At 39.1% G+C, this 12090-nt stretch overlaps 1 protein-coding gene across 2 annotated transcripts in view; it reads right to left on the reverse strand.

Moving 5' to 3' along the window:
• Nucleotides 1-12090, reverse strand: part of St7l (suppression of tumorigenicity 7 like) — a 58119-nt gene that overhangs the window by 1841 nt on the left and 44188 nt on the right. For both annotated transcript variants that reach the window (XM_032897569.1, XM_032897570.1), the window contains 2 exons: nt 4582-4732; nt 1042-1134 (listed from right to left, as the gene is read on the reverse strand). In XM_032897569.1, the coding sequence (XP_032753460.1) occupies nt 1042-1134; nt 4582-4732 (244 nt within the window). The remainder of the gene's footprint in view (nt 1-1041; nt 1135-4581; nt 4733-12090) is intronic.

Here is a 12090-nt window from a genome sequence, read left to right on the forward strand (position 1 = left end):
GACTGGCTAGTACAGAAACACTCCCTTGGAACAAAAGTTCAAATTTCATCACTGGCTTGTAAAGAAAAATTTATCAGGAGGCATAAAAGATGACAAACAGCTATATGAACTAGGGGGAATAGTTCAAGTCTCAACTGAGGAGTCTATAAGCAAATTCCAGAAAGCTTTAAGTCATATCAAGGTTGACAGAGAATTAAAAACAAAAACCACTAAGTACTCCTGGGTATTAGAACTCCACATTATTAAAAATTTGTTCATTCTACCACAGTGAGTATCTCCTCAGTGGAGTTTCTCCTCCTTTCTTCCCCTTTCGAGGATATCTAGTTCTTGCCTAACTACTCCTACACTAAAAGTCCTACCTGCTTTCTCACTATCAGCTCCTTAGAACATTTGTGTCCCCTTGTTTCCAGCCTTAGGTTTCTCCTCACACAATCTAGTGCCACCCTGGAGTATCAGCCTTGTAAATGACTCCTTTGCTTATCTAGAAATGGTGGCTCCTGGGTCTCTTTTGTGAGAGAGTAAGAAATATCAGGGTCCCTGACAATTTTATCCAAATAACCTGGCATCCAGCTAACAGACTAGGCATGGACACTCAGAGCTCTCAGAGAGATGAAGGGCTGGTGAGATGGCTTTGTTAATGTCTGCTGTATAAAGCATGAGCACCTAAGTTCAGAGTACCAGCGCTCATACAGAGAACCCAAATGCCACATGCCTGCACTTCTAGAGCTAGAAAGATCTGTGGTGCTCACTGGCCAGCCACCATAACTGAATCTGAGCTCTAGATTTAGTGAAAAACCTTCTTGAAAAAAATTAGATGGAAAGCCATCAAGGAGGATATCCAGTTTTGAGCTGAATCTGGCCTCCAAATGCACACAACAATGTGAACACACACACACACACACACACACACACACACACACACACACACACGCGCGCGCGCGCGCGAGACTAACAAACAAAAAGGTGACTAACACAGAAACCAATCTAAAAATAATCCAAATAATTACTTGTAAGTTGAAGAAAATGGCAATATTTACTTACTAGGCAATAGCTCTCTATCAGCAGTCTCTGTGCAGCTGGGGTAAGGGTAAAATAGATGTCCTTTCTCTAATGGGTATGGAATCATTCTAAAAGCTGAGAAAAAATACATTAGCATTCAATTTTATCTCATTTATCATCTATGCTATAAATCAAACCTATTCTGCAGACATTTTATACTTTCTGATGAAATATTTCTGATGAAATAAAGTGAACGGAAGAACACATAGGAGAAGAATGCATAGGGAAACTAGACCTACTAAGAGAACAGTAGGTAGTCCAGTCTGAGGCTGAAGGGAACGAATGTTACGGTGTAACATTGGCTGGGACCTTCTTTGCTTCAGCCGCCTTATCACAATCATGGACTTAACTCCACAAGTATAAATCCTGCTTCCTATAGGAATCTTCAAAAAATTGTAATGAAGGTAATTGTCCTGGCTTTGGAGCTAAAAGCATTCTTGCTGATTTAGTTTTCCACCTATGAGGATTACTAAGATCTTCTTCAAGAATGTACAGACATACGCCCAAACACGTAAAACAAGTTAAGTTTGGGGAAAAAAAAAGGGTATTCAAATCTGGCTCGGAGATTGTAAAAGTCTTTTGTCCAGCATCATTCAATAATCAGTGCCAACATAAGGAAATCATTCATCAAGATGCAAGAAATGCCGCATAAGTTATACACTCGGTGAAAAGCCCTCAAGGCCCAGCAGAGCGTCCAGCAGTTGAGACGTATAAGAAATGAATGAGAAAGTCCCTGGCTTTCAGTGCCTTGTAATCAACTGGAAGAAGCCCAACTACTCACAGGCATTCAACTCAACTGCATAATTTCAATTTTACTGAGTTCTCACTGTCAGTGTCAAGCCCAGTGTATGACTGTTGTTAATAAGTGGTTAATACAGAGATTCCCAAACTCCGGGATCACAGATAATGATGTCTTCATGTTACTGGTGGTGGTGGTGGTCATGGTGGTCACTGAATGCAGGGCCTCAAGCACACTAAGTGTGTACTCTATCGTGGGGACTTACTAACTAGTGGGTCCAAACAACTTTAAAAATCTATGTTCTAAGAGCTCAGCTATATGAAAAACTATAAATAAAGTGAAAAGTTTTATTATTACTTAATTTTAAAGTAGTCATATTTTCAACAGACTGTGGTGGTTTGAACCTATAGTATAAACTATTCAAGAAGCCAAGGTAGGAAAACTACACAAACACAAGTTAGTGCTGGTCTGAATGGGAACATGAAGAGACTCATCTCAAGACAAAACATTTCTTACTAATGAAATATATTTAGGAACCCTTTGGACCCTGTGCAATTTTTCAGCCTTGGGACTGGATCAGACACCACCATCTTCATTTCCTACTCCACAGTGACCCCTGTCATGCTCCTTCTTTCAGTCATAGCAGCTAACAAAATGAAAACTGTAGGATTATAAAGACCCTGAATGGAGATGGACTGAACACTGAAACTGAGTCCTCCCCGAGTTAACAGTTTGAGTGGTATCTGACAGACATGCTGAGTGCTTCCACTAATAATATATACCATAGTTCTAGTAGAGTGATCGAAAGACCTGTCTGCCTGGAGTGGCCTTTGCTAGTGTACCTCTGGGAGCTGGCACTGTCCACTAGAGTGATAACGAGGGGAAGGAGGTGGGTAAAGGAAAGGCTCTTTGTTAGCATTTCACATCTAGAAGATGGTTTTCAATTATGACTATAGGTTTCTATGTGCGGTTTTCATAACATTCTCGGATGACAATGTATGGTCAAAAGGAAAAGGTACAACAATAAATTAACTAGCTCGTTTGTCTACTATAATACAAAGGAACACTTTTTAGACATAGAATGAGGTTGTAGTGAGATCTTGTTTCAAAAAAGAGGGAGAAGATAAAGGGGAGCGGGGTCAGCAGCTACAGAATAAGTGCTAGGCCAGCCAAAAAGAGGCTCTGTCTCAAAAGAAAAACCACAAAACAAAACAAAACCCAAACAAAAAAGTAACTACTGCCGCATACTACAACACATATGGACACTGTCAATATTAAGTTAGATAAAACAAGTGAAATCTGAAGGGCCTACAGCCATCAGTCAGAACCCAGAGCACTGGTGAGGAAGCTGAGAATTATGCACACGGGGCTTTAGTGTGGGAAGAGGAGAAGGCTCTGGAGACAAACCTGATGATGGCCACTCAACAGTGTGAATACTCACAATGCTATTGACTGGACACAGAACAACGACAGTGATAAACTTTATGTAATGAATATTTTACCACAATTACAAACTGAAGCCAGGTATGGTGGTACAGGCTTGCAGTTCTAGTACTTGGAAGGTAGCAGCAGGAATCAGAAACTTAAGATCATTCTCAGCTACACAATAATAAGTTTGAAGCCTGTCTGAACCATATGAGACACTGAGGGAGAGGGAGAGAGAGAATAAATAGAGTTGCAAAACTGGCTAGTTTTTATAGTCACCTGAGCAGAGGAAACTTCAACTGAGGAGTTGCCTCCATCAGACTGGCTGGCGGGACATGTCTGTAAGGCACTGTCACAATTGCTAACTGATGTAGGAGGGCCTTGCCCACTGTGAGTGGTGTCATGCCTGGGTAGGTGGGACTCTGATGTTGATAAAGCAAGCTGAGCAAGTCAGAGGAAGCAACCTAATAGACTGTTCCTTCTGTGGTTTCTGTATGAAGCTCTTGCCTTGAGTTTCTGCTTTGGCTTCCCTCAGTGATGAACTGTAAGGTGTGAGAAGAAAGAAACCCTTTCCTCCTCACGTTGCTATTGGCTATAGCATTCATCACAGTGACTGAAAACAAACCAGGACACACAGTGTTATCAGTTATTAGAAAAATAATTCATGCTATTTACATCTGAAAACAAAACAAAAACACCATTTTTAATTTTTAAAAACTTGCATGTGTATGAATGCTTTGCCTGCGTGAATATGTGTACATCAGTGTGTGTCTGTGTGTGTCTAGTGTGTGTCTAGTGTCACTGGAGATTGGGAGAGGGCAATGGATTCCCTAGAACTGAACTCTGAGTGGACGCTGGGAACCAAACCCAGATCCTCTCCAAGAACAACAAATGCTTCGAGTCATCACTCCGGCTCCAAGCACCAGATTTCTTTTCTTTCTTTGTACTGGAACAGGACTGTGTGCATAGCTCAGTGATCCAGTGATACAGCATGTGCTATTAGTATAATTAAGGCTTTAGTTTCAACCTCCCCCACCTTATCACAAAAATAAAACAAAACAAACCAACCAACCAACTACAAACAATAACAAATATAAACACATTTTAAAAGCTTATAAACTAAAAGGAATACATTTTCATTTCTTCTCATTACAAATACTCAATTTAGCAAAATACCCTAACAGTTCTTTATTCCACTTTTCCTAAATGTGACATCAATATACATTAAGTTATTTTTTCTATAAAATATAATGCCACAGAGATGATTTGAAACCACACAATCTCATCTTAAAGACTGCACATGGATGCAGTGACTATTGAGACAGAGATCAGCATTACATCTGGCAAGGAATACTCACTGCCTTCCCATGTGCACTGCAGGAGATTCAGAGCACCCTCTATTCGTTTCCAGTGTTGCAGATGAAAGAAAGCATAGGCAATTGCTTCACTATCTCCTCGCTTCAGAATGTGTTCTGGAGGTAAGATTAAACTCTTCATCTCTAGTAAGTACTGCAAAACAACACATCCATGCCAGGAGATTAAAACTGTGCTAAAGGGACACATAAACAAAGCATTCACTCAAACGTTAAAAACTGGTTTAAACACATACATATTAAACTTGAAAAAATGACATGCAGTTCCAACTGAAAACCTATTTAAAGTACTTGTAATACATGCAAACCTTCAACATGAAAATTGTCCTACAGGTAAAAACAAAGTGATAAACAGCTTATGTGACCTTATAAAATACAAATGGAAAGTAAAACTGAGAGATAATATGAGAGCAAATACTTTTCAAGAAACAATTAAATATAAAAATCACACAATACAGTTTCTTGAAAATATTGTGTCATCGATTCTGTTTTCTCTTATTCCCATTTTATGGTGGGACATTTGACTGTGAAGGAGTCAGTTAATTAATATTCACTAAGTACAGAACAGGATACTCAAACACTAAAATCCCAACCCATATCAGAATATGAAAAATAGGCTTATGGAAACAATAACAATCAAACTGTGTTAGGGACCTTATAAAAGTATTAGCAATTAATAAGTGGGTAGGAAAACTAATTTTATCAAGGTTTTAAGACAGCTTTGATATCTAATTCATATAGCATATAATTAGATTATCTGAAATACAGAATTCAATGTTTTTTTTTTTTTTTTTTCGGAGCTGGGGACCGAACCCAGGGCCTTGTGCTTCCTAGGCAAGCGCTCTACCACTGAGCTAAATCCCCAACCCCATTTTTTTTTTTAACATTAAAAAACATGGCCATCCATCACCACAGTCAATTTGACACATTCTCATTATCTCAGGGGGACACTGGACCTCTGAGATCATTCTCACCACCTCATTGTGAGCCAAGAATTAACCTAATTTCTGTCCCCATAACTGCCTATTTTAAACATTTTATACAGATGGAAAAATATATTATGCTAACACTGTTATGATTATATATAATATGATATGTGGAAACGTGTGACTGGTTTCTTTTATTTAGCAGTTTTGAGGTTCATGTAGGTCACAGCGCATATTGGTACTCCATACCCCTTTAGAGTCAAATAAGATACCATCATAAATACACCATGTTTACTTATGTAGTCATCAGCTGTTAGACATACATCCTTTCCCCTTTTTGGATTTTAGAAGTGATAATGCTGGCCTGAGTATGTAAAGTAGAGTGTTTGCCTAGCATGCCTGAAGCCTTGGATTTCATATCTACCATACACCAAATATGGTGATGCACACCTGCAATCATAATATTCAGGAGGTAGAGGCAGAAGGATCAGAGTTCAAGGTTATCCTTGACTACACTGTGAGTTCAAGGCTGGGTGGCATACATGAGAAACTGTCTCAAAAACAAAACACAAATCAGCAAAAGCAAGCAAGAAGCAAAAGCAAGTGATGTTAAGTCTTTATATACAAGCTTTGCTGTAACTATGTCTATTTCGCTTGGATAAACACCTGGGAGCAGTAATGTTGAGATACATAATAACTATGTATTGATGGAGTTGATATTTAAGATGGTAAGGATATGGATAATCACACTGGGAGGGAACAGATGTGGCACAGAAGATACATTCAAATCACAACCCATTATAAGCACAGATACTGTACCAGAAAGCACAGAACATCACATATTTAAGACATGAATGAAGTGCCCATTATAAATTATTTTTTACATATGGAACCAAATTTTATCTCATACCATTCATTCATTCATTTATTCATAGATGGTGTCTTACTATGTAGCCCAGGTTAGCTTCAAACTTGTAAATCTGCTTCACTCTTTTAAAGGCTAGGATTATAGATATGCACCACCATGCTCAGCTTATCACAAACTCTCGAAGGAAGTATTCTAATTTTAGAATCTATAACAAAAGCGTGGGGCTTGGGCTCAGCTCAGTGGTGAAGATCTTGCTTGGCATGTTCAAGGCTCTGAGCTCAATCTTCAGCTTGTCAAAAACCAGAAACACAAAAGCAGATGCTAAAATCAAGATAGTCATGGTTATTACATTAACCAACTTCATGATTTTCCTTAAGAGAGAGAGAAAGCAGCCACTGGTGCATCAGATCTAATACTGAGTGGACAACATCAAGAAGCCTTACAATTTTAGTTAGCTAAATTTCCTCCTAAGACTAAGGTCTATGCATCTCCCCTTCGACATGTTTGGAGCAGATAAGTAATTTGCTACTACTGTATGATGTGTCACCGAGTCCACATCCTACATTTATTATATACAGTAAAAAACGTAAAGTGTAAAGAAGGTGTCTTAAAATATGTAGTCATACACTGAAGGTATGAAGTTATAAAGAACACAGAGAGTTGAAGCTGTAATTTTTAAGCTTTCTTATAAGCAATAAGATCCAGAAAGACTCTTAAAAATAAAAAAGTTGTAAGGATTTCAAATCTTAAGCCTTAAGTAACGAGTATTGCATATTCATTTTACTAACACATCTAAAATGGTATTTTCTTTGTTTATGAAGTGCACCTCTCCATGCGTTACTGAGCTTATGACCCATCTTTAATTATCCCTCCTTTTGATGTTTCTGGTCCTCAAGTGTAAGAATGCAGTCTGCTCATCAATTTATTTTAGCAGATGTCCCAAACTATGAGATTATTTACTAATCCAGTTTGGGGACTTAGTGTTTCCCATTCAGTTTCTTAAAAGGAATGCAGCAGAGGCTGTGTCCTAGTCAGGGGAGCCCTTTGCTGCCTGGCTGGATTCCGTCTCTTCGGGGCCCTGGGTCTATACTCAGGACGGTAATATTCCTCCTAATCCTCTCTAATCCTGGCCCCTTTTTTTTTTAAAGCACAGTAAAAGATCACTCACACCAGGCGGCTGTGGGAAAATGGACTCCACTGGCTGACCTCTGACACGGTTCCTTATGCTCCTTGCAAGTGCACTAAGAGCTTCTTCAGTAGGAAGCAAACAGTGTAATCACAGTGGGATGGCATCGTAAGACTAGGTCACAGCTCCAGAGGAGAACTGTTTAATTCTTAAATCGGTTCCCTTTTCATTCAGAATGTGAATGCTTTAAACAAAGTTTACAACATAGTATTTAGTGTGAGTACATGTAAACAAAGATATTTGGCTAATAGTATATCAATTTAATATGTCCAGAAAACATTTTTGAACAGCAACTATATACCTATATTTTAATGTCAACTCTTCTCAGTGTCAATGCACAGTACATAAATAAATATGACACACTTAATAGAAAATTATAATTCAGATATTTATATCTTAAAAGTTGATTTGTATTTTGTTTTGGTTTGGGAAACAATATTGGCTCAAGTTAATTATTCATAAAAATTTCCCTTGACTGGGGATTTAGCTCAGTGGTGCTTGCCTACCACACACAAGACCATAGAATCAATACCCAGTGTCACCAAAGAAATAAAATGGTACACTGAACCTTTCCTTATACTCCTGATGTCTTATTATCACATCAAACCTACCAGGAAAAATCCTTTAATATTTTTTGCTTTTACCAGAGTACGTGTATGTGTGTGTGTGTATGTGTGTGTGTACATGTGTGTGCACATGTGTGCGCATATGTGTATGTGTGTGTGCATGTGCCTGTATGTGTTACTGGGAATGGAACCTAGGACACCATTTATGTTGCAGAATAACTTTTATCACTGAGCTAAATCCTCAGCCTAAATATCCTTTTCAATTTGACTTTAAAATAAAAGTTTCTATCGAATAGTAAAATTTGCCTCCTAAAATATAAGGAAAAAAAAGTACCTGGTGCTAGAGAGTGAGCTCAGTGGTGTTAAAGCATTTACTGCTCTTTCAAAGGTCTGGGGTTTGATTCCCAGCACCTACATGGTGGCTCACAGCCACCTATAACACTTCCATATAATGTATTGTGAATATCAGGAATGCATATGATGCACACATTTCCACACAGAAAAAAATACTCATAAAATAAAGTCAATAAATCTTGTTTCTAATGTATTTAATGGGCCTGGTGGACAGCACAATGTAGATCATGTCCTCAACATATGCCAGGCCTTGCACTTAAAATAAGATATAACACTATTCCAATACTTATTTTATGTTCTCCAGTAATGGCCGTTCAGGAATTTCTGCTATGCAGTATAGGCTGTAAGTTAATGCACAACAGAAATTCTGTCTTTCATACTTTCCTACATATCGACTACCAGCACATTCTACTACCCAAAACTGAAATGAACTGAGCTGAGCTGATATATACAACGAAATGTTTTCAAACGCATATATCAGCTTTCATTCAGAGACACTTTGTGTATGTGCATGTGACCATGGGTGTCTGTGGGGACTAGAGATCAATGCTAGATGTCTTCTATCCCTCCCTGTTTGTGAAATGTTTATTTATTGTTGAGCTCCTACTATTATCATTAAGCAGCAGCAGCAGCAGCAGTCTGTGTATGTGCACACACATGCGTGCCTGGAGGTCAGAGAGTGACTTGTGGGGTTGGTTTTCTCCTTCCACCCCATGGGCTCTGGGGTTTTCAAGTTTGCATCACCAGCAAGTACATTACCTGTAAGACCACCTCACTGGCCTCATTAACTTATTTTTTAAGACAGGGTCTTTCACTGAACCTGGAGCTCACTGTTTTTGCTAGACCAGCTGGCCAGGGAGCCCCTTAGACATGCCTGTCTCTGTTATATGTGACAGCCCTTCCCCCAATTCCCAGGCGTGGAGTTACAGACATAAGCCACCACAGTTGCCTTTAACATGGGTGCTGGGAAAAGAACTCAGGTCTCTGTGGTTGTGCAGTTAGCACTTGACCCAATGAATCATCACCTCAGCCCTGTCAAAGGCATTTTCTAACTCTGGAGAAACAAAACCAAAACAAAACAATCATGAAAAAAAGGAAGGAAGAAATAAAGAAATCCACTCTGCTACCTACAGTTTAATTTTATTAGGTGAAGAAGGTGAACTGAAAGATGGTCTTATTTTAGTTTTTTCTTCTTAAAAAGTACACTTGTGATATATAAAACCACAGATATTAACAGAGCTATACAATAAAGAAAAGTTTCATGTTTGAAGAATAAAAGAAAATATAAAGATAATTATTTGTCCACCTATATTCCTTTTCATGAATAGAACATGTTTCATTGTGATGCTGGAGACCAAAGACAGGACCAAGCATATGTTAATAAGCACATGGTAACACTAGCTATGTTCCTAGTTCCTGTATGACTATATTGACTGTTGGATCAAACTGCCACTTACTTCTTATTTCATATAGTTCGTTCTCTCTCTCTCTCTCTCTCTCTCTCTCTCTCTCTCTCTCTCTCTCTCTCTCTCTCTCTCTCTCTCTCTCTCACACACACACACACACACACACACACACACACACACACACACACATCTCTGAGCAGCCTTGGCTGTCTTAGATGTAGACCAAGCTGGCCTCAAACTCAGACATCCACCTGCTCCTGCCTCCAGAGTGCTAGAATCAAAGGTGTGCATCAATCACCACCACTCTGCTTCATACAATAATCTTACATATCTCTTTCTGCCTCTACATGGAACCAACATTTTAATTAATATATATAGTTCATTAAAATGAACTATTTAATAATATGTGAAGAAATAACATCATGCTAGGATTATGCTAATAGCCTTAAAAGTAAAATGTATCATTAACTAAAGCTTGTAAAAACTTAAGGAAACGGCTTAAAATGTTAATGGGAATAAAATGTTGATCTCTATAATTTTTTTTCCTGTGTATTTTGTCCTGTGTATTTGTTTTCAAGACAGAGTTTCTTTGTGTAGCCCTGAATGTCCTCTTACTCAGAGTTCTGCCTTACTCTGCCTCCTGAGTGCTGGGCCTAAAGGTATGCACCACCACTACCCAGTCTGATGTCTACATTTTAAAAACATAACATACATTTCTTTACCAATATTTATTAGGTGCCATATATTAGGTAGAGCACTGACATGAAATAGAGGCTAAGGTAAAAGGCTATTTTATTTTTTAAGATAGTTTTCTGTAATGTATGAGAACTGTTAATTTTTTAATGTTTATTTATTTTGTGTGTGTTGTGCCTGCATGTGTATCTGTGCCACATGCATGCCTGGTGCCTTCAGAGGGCAGAAGAAAGTATCAGATCCTCTGAAACTAAACTTATGGATGGTTGTGAGTCACCATATAGATGTGCAAGCCAGACCAGGTCTTCTGCAAGAGCAACAAGTGCTCTTAACCGCTGATCCATCTCTCTAATCTCTAAGAGAACCTCTTCTTACCAACAGGGAATAGAAGCATTAAAAACAGCCTGCTCTGCTAAAATATGACTAGGGTGCTGAAGGAGCACCATATTGTATTCATTACTTTATGCCACTCTGACCAAAAACCTGACAGAAGCAACTAAAGGGAACAGAGGTTTATTGTGGCTCATGATTTTGGGGATACAGTCCATCATGGCAGAGAGGACATGATGGCTGCAGCATCAGGGTCCACAATGGGGGAGACTATGATGTGCTTTGCTACATCTTGAAGGACTAGAAAGCAGAGGGTTCCAGCCAGAAGTAAAGCCAGCCTATACTTCCTATGTCTGCCAGTTAGGCCTCATTTCATGTTCAGAAGTTTCCATAACCTCCCAAATAGTTTACTAGCTCGGGAACAGATGCTCAATCATATAAGGCTGGGGGAAGGTCATTTCACATTCTAACAATAACATTCCTCCCTTGGCCCCTACAGGATCATGGCCATCTCATAATGAAAACTATTCATTCCGATTTCAAAAGTCTCCATAGTCTTAAAATTCTAACACTATTCAAAAGCCCAAAATCTGCTCTAAGACTCAAGACTATGTTTTAAATGAGGCTATAAGAAAACAAAAACAGTTTACAGACTTCCGATATGCAGTAGCACAGATGAAACAGTCTTATTCGAGATAGGAGGATAACAAGGGAAAGCAGATGAAAGCAAGGTTGACCCCCACAGCAAGCACAGACACTTGGGCATCATTCCCAGTGTCTACAGCCCATGGGTAGTATCACCTGAATTCCACCAGGCTTGGGTGGACACCACTACATGCCTACTATTTGCAGCACACGTGGCCACTCTCTTGGGTCAATACACTCAGTGTCTGCAGTTTTCTTTGATAGATATCTCATGTTCCTGGCATCTCCAAGGGGGTCTTTACTGCAACCTAAGTTTCACTTCAACAGCATCACACCTTGAGTTCTTGGGGCTTCTCTATCAAATCTGACCCTGCTCCATATTGCCTAACTTTGGAGTTTTCTAGAACCTTGTACTGCTCTCATGTCCTGCATGCCTGCAAAAGTAGCAACATAGGGATGGTGTCAAGTTTCACTGACAGTTTGAGAGGCAGCCTCAAAGTACAGCTGCTAGAGCATGACT

Source organism: Rattus rattus, chromosome 3 (assembly GCF_011064425.1).
Source record: "Rattus rattus isolate New Zealand chromosome 3, Rrattus_CSIRO_v1, whole genome shotgun sequence".
Classification (NCBI taxonomy): domain Eukaryota; kingdom Metazoa; phylum Chordata; class Mammalia; order Rodentia; family Muridae; genus Rattus; species Rattus rattus.